This window comes from Sceloporus occidentalis, unplaced genomic scaffold (assembly GCF_023333645.1).
Source record: "Sceloporus occidentalis isolate IW3139 unplaced genomic scaffold, rSceOcc1.0.p SCAF_4, whole genome shotgun sequence".
NCBI lineage: Eukaryota > Metazoa > Chordata > Lepidosauria > Squamata > Phrynosomatidae > Sceloporus > Sceloporus occidentalis.
The window spans coordinates 156,490,537-156,503,030 of NW_028316984.1; the positions used below are offsets into that span (position 1 = coordinate 156,490,537).

The 12,494-nt window shown below is 38.8% G+C and overlaps 1 protein-coding gene across 2 annotated transcripts in view; it reads left to right on the forward strand.

The window, feature by feature from the left end:
- SCFD1 (sec1 family domain containing 1) overlaps window positions 1-12,494 on the forward strand; it is a 59,028-nt gene that overhangs the window by 15,267 nt on the left and 31,267 nt on the right. For both annotated transcript variants that reach the window (XR_016280984.1, XM_089522053.1), the window contains exons 5-10: window positions 1,137-1,259; window positions 3,843-3,930; window positions 5,328-5,417; window positions 8,256-8,311; window positions 9,429-9,514; window positions 9,955-10,054. Coding sequence is in view for 1 of the 2 variants with exons in the window: in XM_089522053.1 (XP_089378179.1) it covers window positions 1,137-1,259; window positions 3,843-3,930; window positions 5,328-5,417; window positions 8,256-8,311; window positions 9,429-9,514; window positions 9,955-10,054 (543 nt within the window). In the remaining variant the exon portion in view is untranslated. The remainder of the gene's footprint in view (window positions 1-1,136; window positions 1,260-3,842; window positions 3,931-5,327; window positions 5,418-8,255; window positions 8,312-9,428; window positions 9,515-9,954; window positions 10,055-12,494) is intronic.

The window sequence follows — 12,494 nt, forward strand, 5'->3', positions numbered from 1 at the left end:
TCACCCTTTCCCACATTCACCCAAATGAGCACCAGGGTTCAGCCCATGTTATTCTGGTCCATCAGCTGAGCCTCTTAACATCAAAGGTGCTACAAGATCCATTTATATATTAACATTATCTAAGTACATCTGTCTGTGGTTTGAGGTGTCTCACATCTTAGTTTAAGGTACACACTGTGAGTTCCCGTTTCCCTCTTATACATAGTGCCTTCCATTGGTATGAGGCAGCATGTTGAATGCTCTTTGTACCAAAGAAATGGTTGGGTCAATGTGAAGTCGAAGGCTTTCATGGCCGGCATCCATAGTTTTTTGTGGGTTTTTCAGGCTATGTGGCCATGTTATAGAGTTTCTTCCTGACGTTTCGCCAGCATCTGTGGTTGGCATCAAGATATCTATCTATCTAAAAATTTTGGTCAAAAAATTGACCCCAAAACCCCAAGTCGACTTATCTATGGGTCAATGTAATTTTACTGTATCTTAACTCATATTTAAAAGAAGGAACCATCCCCTGATGAAAAGCAGGAGTATAATCTGTCTTGGAAGCACTGGCCCCCTCTATTCTCTCATCCATCCAGCCTTAAGAGTAAGCACAAAGAGTTATATCTGCTGGAATGTTGTAAGTTTTTGACATTGTTTTGTTTTGCTTCATCCTTTAGATCCTTTGCTATATGTCCCTAGTTTTATCCTCAACTTATTCATGGGTCATAGCAAAATCCATAATTTTGACCCTAAATCTTGCCCTTGATTTATACATGAGGTTGACTTACAGTCGAGTATATATGGTATGTTGGGTCAATCTTAGGGAATCTCATAGAGGATGCTCCTGTAAGTACAGATACTTCATTTGGGATCTCTCAAAGCTTCATTTCTGGTGGTTTCCCTCAATTTCTTATTGCTTTAATTTCTTAGTACTGGAAGAGGCTGGCCACTTTGACAGTCTCTTGTGCCAAAACTGAGCATAAGGCTCAATGTAAAACAATCTTAAGATGCACCAGTATCATATGTGTGTTGCGTATTACTGGTGCAGAGGCAGCAGTCAAGATATTTAGTTTTAGGAAGATTACTTTGTATTCAGTGCTCTCATGTTACAGTTGTTTTGGAAGCTAAAAATTTCTCCCTTGTAACATTTTTTTCAGGACCTTAGAAATCAACTTTATGAATCTTACTATTTAAATTTTATTTCTGCCATTTCAAGAAGTAAACTGGAAGATATTGCAAATGCTGCTTTGGGTGCCAGTGCAGTAACACAAGTTGCAAAGGTACAACATGTTTATGCCAGTTCTGTTGTTACAAATATTTCTTTTATCCTTAATGAATTCATTAGATTAGTGAATGGCAAATATTGCATAACGCAAAAAAGACCTAATGTGTTCATGTTAAGATAATATGCACATTTGGCAAGACTTTGAAACTAGTCCAAAAATGTATTCCAAAATATCTTCACTTGCAAAGGTATGTACACATAATATCTAGGTTCTGAATTAACAACTCAAAAATTTTAATTTATTGTGAACCTCATAAACAGGCTTATTCATAATAATAATAATAATAATAGGTTTTATTTATATACCGCCCAATCACTGGGAATCCGAGCGGTTTACAATAGAGGGGATAACAGACAGTTCCCTGCCCACAGGCTTACAATCTAAAAGACACGACACAAAAGGAGAAGGGAATGGGGAGGGAGGGAGGGAATCAGGTCCAGCATTCTTCTCTCCCTCTGAGGCCTGGACCAAGGCAGATGGACCGGAGGGAGGGCTCTTCTTCTTCAGGCTAGCCCTGATGGTACTGGGCCAGCCTTCTATCTCCCTCAGAGGCCGAAAGATGACAGTTGGGGAGGGAGGAGCCTCTTTCTTCAGGCTAGCCCCTGATGGAACTGGGCCAGCCTTCTCTCTCCCTCATTCATTATTCATTCTGCCATAAATACCATTGTATCCATAGACTGTAATTTTAATGAAATCAATGCATGTTGTAGCCTATAATCGGAGAAAGATGCTAAGTGATCTGACCTCTGTTCCCAAGCAGGCTTCTGAACCATTGAATTGTTTTTAAATTATTCATTACAGCAATATCCTTCTGTCTTTCGAAATCCTTTCATTTATCCACTATGTTGTTCCTGGATTTACAGAATTACATTTGATTTGCCTTTTATATATGCTTCCATACTTTTTATAAGTGTGTATGTTGTATCTGTGAAGTATATAGCAAAATAAGTTATGGAAAGTTTACATAAAATGATTACAGTATAGAATAATTACAATTACCCATGTGGCTTTACTTACTGTAGCATCATGGTCAGGAGGTATTTTAATCCTCTTGTTTCTTATTTTTTTCTTCTTTATACCGCCCTTCTAAAAATCAGGGCGGTGTACAACAAGAAAATCCATACAATTAAATATATTAAAATACATTAAAACATTGCAATAAAAACAAGCAAACTCATGCCAGCTCAACCAGCTGACAACGGAGGGGTGAGAAAATATACCGGGGATAGAGTCAGGGGTAAGCCTGCTCGAAAAGATATGTTTTCAACCCCTTCTTAAATTGGGCCAGGGAGGTGGCCAACCGGAGCTCAACGGGCAGCGAGTTCCAGAGGTTGGGGGCCAGTGTGGTAAAGGCCCTCCTGGTGGTAGTAACTAGTCTAGCCTAACTCTTAATAATTGCTGCCCAGTTGATCTGAGTGTGCGGGGCGGATTGTACGGAGAGAGGCGGTCCTCCAGGTACCCTGGGCCCAAGCCATTTAGGGCTTTATAAGTAATAACCAACACCTTGTATTGCGCCCGGAAGCGAATAGGCAGCCAATGAAGGTCTTTAAGCACAGGTATATGACTGGCCCTGGAAGTACCAGTGACCAGTCGTGCTGCCATATTCTGCACTAGTTGCAGCTTCCAGGTATGGTACAAGGGTTGCCCCATGTAGAGCGCGTTACAGAAATCCAATCGGGAGGTTACCAGAGCGTGTACTACAGTTTCAAGGTCCCTCCGGTCCAGGTAGGGACGCAGCTGGCGTATCAGCCGAAGCTGATAGCAGGTGCTCTTGACCATCGCATCCACCTGAGAAGTAAGATGGAGCGACGAGTCAATAAGCACCCCCAGACTGCGTACTGAGTCCTTCACAGAAAGCGTGATCCCGTTCAGGACAGGTGGAACCACCACCATCCCCGGGCCGGGAGAACCTATCACGAGTACTTCCGTTTTCTCTGGATTCAGGCTGAGTCTGTTTTCCCTCATCCAGCCCATTATCGATTCCAGACAGGCTACGAGAGGAGAGATGCCATCCCTGGTCACTGCATCAGTTGGAGACATAGAGAAAATTATTTGGGTGTCATCAGCGTACTGATAACCCCGCGCCCCATGTTTAGTTTCATATGGGCATTTTTTTCTTTTGGATGTTTTTATAAATAAAGATATTCTGCTGCCAGTTAGGAAATTAATTGAAATACCTTTGCTTCATAATTAATTATCATGTTATAATAATGTCTAAATCAGTCAAGGTTCCATATACACACACATACACTATATATAAGCGTGTTGTATCCCATATTGGCTTTGCTTTACGAGAAAGTGCCAATACCAATGTGAGATCATTTACCCATTTTAGCCTATTTCTTTCCATTTACTTCTGGAGGGGGGCCCCAACCCTCACCAGCACTTTTTGTGATGGAGGGTTAAGTAACTTGCAGAGGATTAGGGAGAAAAAACAGGTGCTCCTACTGAAGTAAAAATGCTTTCTGTAAATGCTATTCCTTATCAATACTCAAAAAAGTTAAATCACAGTTGCCTTCTAAATCAGTCAAGGTTCCATGTGATTACTATTAATGATCCCTTTGTCTTGGTGTATAGGTTTTTGACCAGTATCTCAATTTCATCACTCTGGAAGATGATATGTTTGTATTGTGCAATCAAAATAAGGAACTTGTTTCATATCGTGGTAAGTGGGATTTAAAAACATTTATTAATACTTAGTATTTTAAGTCATTGTTTTGTTGTTGTTGTATGCCTTCAAATCGTTTCTTCCTCATGGCGACCCTATCATAGGGTTTTCTTGGCAAGGTTTGTTCAGAGGAGTTTTCCATTGCCTTCCCTTGAGACTTGAGAGTATTATCATTTGCCCAGGGTCACCCAGTGTATTTCATGGCTGACTAGGAATCGAACCCTGGTCTCCAGAGTTGTAGTCCAACACTCAAAACCACTAAACCAGTTTTTTAAACCCATCCTAATCTATCAGGACACTTACGATACAGAGATAGGCAACGACCCTTCAGATGTTGTGGATTGGCTTATAGCTGCTATTAGCTAATGGTTAGAGATTGTGGGATTTGCAATCTAAAAATTTCAAGAGAGCCACAGCTCCCCCATCCCAATATAATATATTGGCCTAACTCAAATTGCCTTGTTTTAGTCATGTAAACTGAATTGTTACTCCCAACTAGAACAGACCTATTGAATTAATTGAACTTGTATGAGTTTCCAATATCTTACAAAAATTCCTAGTAATTTAGTAGGTTTGCTCTAACCTAGATTTACAGTTGAATTTAGAATTATGAAACAACATAATGTTGTGTGTTATTTTGTACATACAAAATTGGGGATTGGGAAGGTTGGGCCGGATAACATTGCATACTCTACAAGTTATACATAGATTGTATAACCATAATAGTTGGGCATTAGTAACCGCTCAATAGGATTCCGGCCACTATGTCTATCTTCAAATCTCCCTCAACCACTCACTGATAGATTATTTATTATTGCTTTTTTTATTAGACAGTTTTTACTTCTGTCTAGCGAAAGTAAGTTCATAGAATCAGGATATTAAATATATCTTTAGCATCAGGACAAGAAAAGTATGTGGAATATTTCAAGTAGTTACTTTTGTCTATTTGTGCTGCCAACTGTTTATCTAGAATAGTTTACTTGCAGTTAATAGCGCTTGGGGTGAAACAGACAGTCCAATGGGGCAGATTGGAACCACTGCAATTAAGGCTGGATTGGGGCTGGGGCAAACAGTTGCTTGGCCCCAGTCTAGCCAGCTTCCACCTCAAACAGGAGCAGAAAAAATCAGTTCTTATTTGGGGCGGAGAAAAGCCTTTGCTTTTGCCTCTGGAGCCGGCTTTTTGCCGGCTCTGGAGCATATGGCATCTAAATGCCACAGCCTCAAGTCACCTGGAAGCCATGCGGTGTGTAATCACTGGTACGAATTCCGGGCAACTTGGGGGTGTGGTGTGCGTAAACGCCACGCCCCCAAGCCAGCTTGAAGACAACTGAAGCTGTCGGTCTGTTCCTTTATGGTAACATGAAAAATTTCTTCTTCCCTTTTAAAAATTATAGCCATTAACAGACCAGATATAACAGACACAGAAATGGAGACCATCATGGACACAATTGTTGACAGTCTTTTCTGTTTTTTTGTTACACTTGGTGAGTATGAAGACTTTTAAAAGTTTCATTTGGTAAGGAAATCAGCACATGTACTTCAGTATTAATTCGTGCATAACTTCAAAATGGGACAGTAGGATAAGTCAGACATCTTTTCCCTTACACAAGCCCAGTGTTGATATGACACTTCTTCGTCTGCCCTCCTTTGCCTGACTTTCACCATTCTCTGGATGGAGCAGAGTAGCAATCCATATGCCACCTTGTGCCAGTTTCAGAATCAGGACGTACAAGACTAACCTCCACAACCCCATTTAATTTGTTGTCTTCCTTTCTGCCCTCTCTCTGAGAACATCAAGTCAGTGGTAACCTTTTCCCAGAGTATGCAAACCAGCTTGAAGCCCTGGTATCAAACTTTAGTTAGATGTTCCTCGTGTAAGAATTAATACTGAGACTAGTATACCATTATAGCATGGATAACACTGAAAAAAAGAGGCATTAGAAAAGAAAAGAAGAGAAGATTGACAATAGAGTAATGGCTAAGAAATTGGAAAATATCGTACCTGTGCTGGATCATATTTATACCAAAAGGAGTTATTTCACTAAAATTGATAGAATTTTCCCATAAGTTCTGTCAGAACAGAAGAAAAAGTTTCATTATTGTCTGTTAAAACATTTAACAGTGTGCATGAATTACAAACGTTTATAGACATTAACTTTTTATTATTAAATTATTTCAACTGAACTTTTCATTCTTTTGCATCTATTTGAAGATGTAAAATAATTTGGAATGTTTGAAACATGCTTGTGCTGTCATGCACCTTTTAATATTTCTGGTCTACAATTCCAATCAGTACCAGTGGGAAAAAAATAATAATGGCTAGAATCCTGTTAAATCGTCCCAAGTAGAGTTGACCCATTCAATGAGTTGTTGAATAGTATGCCAACAAATAGGTAAATGCCATTGATTTAGTGGGTCTCCTTTACCTAGGACTAAAAATTAAAGAAAAGAAAAAAGGACTAGCGACAGTATTCAGGTTCATGAAAAGCATCAAGCCACAGTATCTGGTTCACCATTTCGCACTGATAATTTAAAATAATTCTGAACAAAAATTATTTAGTAGATAATTTCTAAATTAAGTCTGAGTATATATCATGGGTTTAATAAGATGTGCAAACTTTAACATTTAAGATATAGCTTTAAAAAATGTCTGTCCGTGACATATGTTTCCTGCAGATGTGTAGTAACCTAGTACTGTAACAGAAATTTCAGGAAACTTAAATTTCTAGGATTTGCAGAGCAATAGAATTGGCAAGAGGACCTAGTAATTGAAAATCCATAAGTTTATTTCCAATTGTCGACAAAGGAAAACAATGAACTCAGTGGAATTCAAGTTCCAAAAGCTGAGACCCCGAACAAGACAAAATGGCTCTTTTTATATTATTCAAGACAAAGAAGCTTCTTCTATACACCTGATTGGCTAATTACAATTTAAACATACAGAATTCTTACAATCAGAACAGAAATACATGCATACATTAAAACTGCATCATCACTCCTTACCCCCTCCTGTAGCCTTCCTCCTAACCTTGCTTCTGAATGTCAACTATGTGTCCTTATCTCAGTAGTTTATGTTATGTCTTTTTACTGGTGCCAGCTTCCATCCAGGTCAAGATGCACTCATTATTCCTTTGCTCTAGTTTTTCTAAACTCCAAGCCTTTATTTCAAAAACCATCTCTCTGGCTGACAAAGGTGACTCCATCTTTCTATAGTTTTTTATTTCAACAAGGAATATTTCCACCACATTCCCCCCTTTTGATGTTTCATCAATATTCATATTGCATGATACTATCAACTATTAACTATGTTTATATGACACTCTAAACTCAGAACAAAACAAACCTGTCTAGCAGTTACCAAAATATTAATATTCTTACCATCACCAGGCAATAACATCTTCCAGTCGGTCCAATTTCAGAAAGACAGTGTATAGAATTAGTTAAACACACATATTCTCATTGCTTTTAACCCTTTGACACTTTTGTTGGATCTGATTCTCTGGAGTTTACTCTTGCCACCAAGCTAATCTTCTAATAGTGATGTATTGTGTATTTGTTTCATGATTCAATAGGAAAACTCCACTATAAAGAATATTGTATCTGCTGTCAGAATCACATCTCATTGAGAAACTATAATTTTTAGCCTGGTTACAGACTCTTGCCAAGCAACTGTTACTATGCCTCTCTGGACTACTCTCATAACAGAATAGGAATGCCCAGGGTGCCACCATGTTTCAGATGTTCCTCCACTCCAGGGGCATCTTCCATCTCACGTTTCCTCAGGGAGATCACTATGGAATAGCTCTTGTTGTGTAATGCCATTTAATCAGAATAGATCTGGCCTTTACACTTTAAGACTATCTCCAGATGTATAAAAGTCTCCCTCCTTTCAAAGGCAAGGTCAAGATGCACTCATTATTCCTTTGCTCTAGTTTTTCTAAACTCCAAGCCTTTATTTCAAAAACCATCTCTCTGGCTGACAAAGGTGACTCCATCTTTCTATAGTTTTTTATTTCAACAAGGAATATTTCCACCACAGTACCAGTTTTAAATTATCCAAAAGAAAATTAAGTTATATATCAAGCTATTTGGGAGATGTCTAGGGATGCCTCTGTGATGCCACATTTGCGGTCTACCATCTTTAAATAAATTAAATTTCTGAAAATTTAAAAAAGATTTTATAAAACTTTGTTTAAATATAACTATGGTAACTCATATTTCTTTAATAAAATTTAAGAGGAATATAAACAGTATAAAATTCATTCACTTTAAAACAATGTGCACTAGATTATGCAACTACATTTTTAATTTTTTAAAAATAGGGGCTATTCCAATTATCAGATGTTCAAGAGGAACAGCAGCAGAAATGGTGGCTGTGGTGAGTTGTGGGATATCTAAGCTGAAATAATTATTGATGTACACAAAATATCAGTTTATTTAAACGTGTCAGAATTTTGCTCCCTGGTGGTTTATATTATGTTGCCTAAGGATGGGCATGGTTTTCTTCTCATTTTGTTTCTTTCAACAAACGAGCAGGAATCTAGAGTTTAAGTTTCCTTCTCTGTTTTCAGAAAAACAAATCAGAAGCATTTTAGTACTTCATACTGTAAGCACGCACCCAGGGCAGTTAAAGCGGTGTCAGACTGGATTATTTCTGCAGTGTAGATGCAGCCTTAGAAATAGAATGGATAGAGCCCTGAGAAAAATAAATTTGAGGGAGAATGAGATGAAAACAAAGCAGTGTTGTATTTGGAAAAGTAAAGAAAACAAACCACTGAAGGAGTACTGTTAAAATTTTGTGCCATTGACTGCTACCCAGCAAATTGTGGGATGTGAAAATAATACAAATAATCTCATTCAGACGACCACTTCCCAGTATGTCTGTGAAACAAACAGCAAAATGATACTGAGGATAATTTTCAAATTGTTGAGTGAGAGTAACTCAGAGGGGCACAGCATTGTGATGCATGGATGTCCGCACGCGCAAATGGCTCTAACCAGAAGAAGCTTAGTGGCCTTGTATCGCAGCGCTTGTGACGCCTCTAAAAAGAAGCCACATTAGGCGGCTCCTTTTTAGGGAGTGCGTCGGTGCCGCGCCATGCGACGAGAGGCAAAAATGATGGCATGGAGCCATCCATCTGTATCTCCCCTGAGTTACCATCTTAAGCAGATCCAGGAACTCAGGGCAATACAACAGTGGAAAATAATTATGTTTCTTTGGGCCACCATGTTGAAAATAATTCAAGATGGAGGACACCGCTGAAGTACATGGAAACTCAAATTAGCTGAGGGAGATTTCTGTCAAGCAGAAGCGAAAGGAGTTAACAGTTGTAACTGAAAGAATTTAGTCTTGTGCCTTGTCAATTGGCACATGAAACATCCCACAAGTACATGGATTGCTCTTCCAGCTATCCAAGAATGTATCTTCATAGTAAATAACAACCACTTGTTTTGCTCATTTTTCAAGTAACAGAAAATTGTGCTAAATCTTCCAGAAACTAGATAAGAAGCTTCGAGAGAACCTCAGAGATGCCAGAAACAGCCTTTTCACAGGCGACACACTTGGGGCTGGACAATTCAGGTATCAGTATTTAGTTATAGTCCTTCATAAAGAGTTTTTAAAGCCATATATGTATTTGGAGCTTTCTGTACTTGTGACATGTAATTGACTTTTCACCAGCACAATTTATTTTAATATTTTTTATAATCTAATAGAGTGCAATAATAATAAATGTTTATAGAAAAGTGAAGATTTAGTAATGTTTTGAAATGTGAGGATTTTAAACACTAACCAGATTGTTTTAGAAACAATATGCTTTTTTTGCTGTAAAAGTTGTAGTTTCAATGCAGAGAGAGATTACTATCCAGATGGCACAGAGAAGCAATCCACTTTACAGTTGGATTAAAATATTTCATATTTCATTACAACACTTCTACAACATTGGATACAGTCCAGACTAATGGAATCTCCCAAACATGCAGGTGTACCTGAAAGTATTAACCATTTATTTTTCTTTACAGTTTCCAGAGACCTCTTTTAGTACTTGTTGATAGAAACATAGATTTGGCAACTCCTCTGCATCACACCTGGACCTACCAAGCCTTAGTGCACGATGTACTGGTAAGCAACATGTTATTAATAACAATAAGTTCTGTATTTTTTTCTTCTTCTGCCGGCTTTTTAGAATCTAGAATCACGGAGTTAGAAGAGACCACAATCATCAGTTTAGTTCAGTACACTCTATTTCAACTGTTTTCACTACAGCCGTCCCTCCACATTCACTGGGGTTAGGGGTGCAAGATGCCCACAAATGTGGAAAAACCGCAAATAACTCCCCCCCTCCAGAAGCAAGTTAAAGGGATGGGTGGGCGAGGCAAGAGGAGCAAGACATGTGCCGTCCTTTTAACTGGCTTCTCACCTTTTTCCCAGGTGGAAAGCTGCCTGGTTCCCCAGACAGGTCTCCATCCTGGAAAGAGGTGGGGGATCGGCCCCCTGTGCCCCTTTCCAGGATGGAGAGCTAGGGTGGAGGATCGACCCCCCCCACACACACACACACCCTTTTCCAGGATAGAGAATTGCCTGGAAAGGGGAGGGGTTGTCACACACCTTTCCCGGCTGCTCCCTACCTCCTGCGTTTTTTTCTTCTGAAGGGGAAAAGCCCAGGGTAGAGGAGGAGAAGGCGTGCGCATGGCAGCCTTGACCTCACGAATGATCGAAACTGCAAGTGTCAAATCCGCAAATGTCGAGGGACTACTGTATATGCAGATAACTGGTTAAATAGGATGAAAACAGTTTTTTCCCAAACAGCAGAAAATGTAGCCTTACTTTCTGGGCACTTGGATCTTACTGACTGAAGACTAGGCTCAGAACCAAGAGGAGCACGTGCTGAACAGTGGTATGTTGCTGATATCTAAAAATTCTCCTTTTCCTGGTCCTTCACTGAGGAATTGCCCTGGTCCTACAACTGTTTAGGACTGGGGGGGGGGGGGGTGTTAACCTGAGTACTCCTGATTTGGACCTTGCTCCTAGAATCCACCATCATTAGTCATGCTGGCAAAAGCTGTTGGGAACTGAAATACAAAACATCTGAAAGATCAAAGGTTGAAAACCCAAGACCGAGGATGTGCTCTTGATTGTTGCTCTTTAAGCTTTTTCTACTTATTTTTATTAGTTCCTTTTGCTGCTTAGAGAATCTCAAAAACTGAAACTTTGCTCTAATGTAAGGCAATTTGGTGTCCTCCAAATAGTTTGGATTACAGATCTTGTCAGCCCTGGACAGCATGGCAAGTAGTATCAAAGTGTAGGAATTGTAATTAAAAAACATTATAGGCATTGCATTACTTATCCCTTCTATAATGTGATAAATCTATATGCATATAGACTGGCCTTTTCTTTCATAAGAACACATTTCATAATTTCTTCAAATATCTATTTATTTTTGTTAATTTCTGTGAACAATTAGCAGTCACAGTCTACAGAAATTTTTTTGTTTGCTATAGTTGTTTTCATAAAATATGCACATCATATTGTCATATAAATATTTTGTTCTGTTCTATAATTACTATTCAGTTTATAACTCATCTAAGATTAAAATATCGTTCATCACCACAAGATGGTGTAAATGTTACATATTAAGAAATATCAGAGGCAGAAAGGATTGTCTTGCAGTTGTAAAAACTGTTCCTTTAATGGAAAAGGAAAAAAATAAAATGTGACATTTTATGGATAGTTCTTACCAGAAACTGATTTAAGTTTTATTTTGAAGTTATGTTTTTAAATAAGTTACCATTTTAAGTATTTCAATTTATCATTTTCATGAATCATCAAAATATAACTGTGACACACTTTAATTTGTTGAGATTGTTGACTCTGTTTTCAAATTTCAGCTTGAGCAGGTGGATTCACAGTTCTCTAACCAGAACATGTTAGGGTCTCATCCCTGACCATGTTTTCACAATTCTTCATCACTGCTTTCACTGGTTCTCCCAGCATAATAAGGAAGTTTCTTTTCTGTGATATAAAGACCCTGTTCTTGCATCTTTGAATACAATAGTATGCATGTATTGGTCTCTTTTCTGTAATGCTTGATTTATGAGCACAAATAGGCGTTTATACAGAATTCTTGGCAGTTGTTTGTTATGCAGCTGAGGGAGAGTATCTCTTTTGGTTCAAAAGTTTGATAAAACAATTTGATGGAAACCTCTTTGTGTTCTCTCTGTGGCATAATGATACAATGGGAAACTATAGCATGGTGAGAGTATTTCCTGGAGTGGGGGCAACTGTGGCCCTCTAGATGTTTTTCACCTAAAATTCTCACTAGACCTAGCTAGCATAGCTAGTGATGAGGGATTTTGGGGATTGTAGTCCAGAAACATCAACTGGGTGACAGTTGTCTGCTTCATCCCAGAGCCTACTCTTCTTCTCTTATGTACTTCTTCTGTTATGGTACTGTGTTCATCAGATTGCACATACAAGCCATCCACTAAGGAGCTACCAAGGTCAGACAGTGGTCTTGCATGACTAGTAGTAGACCTTTATCTCTCTGACCTATGGCCCATCC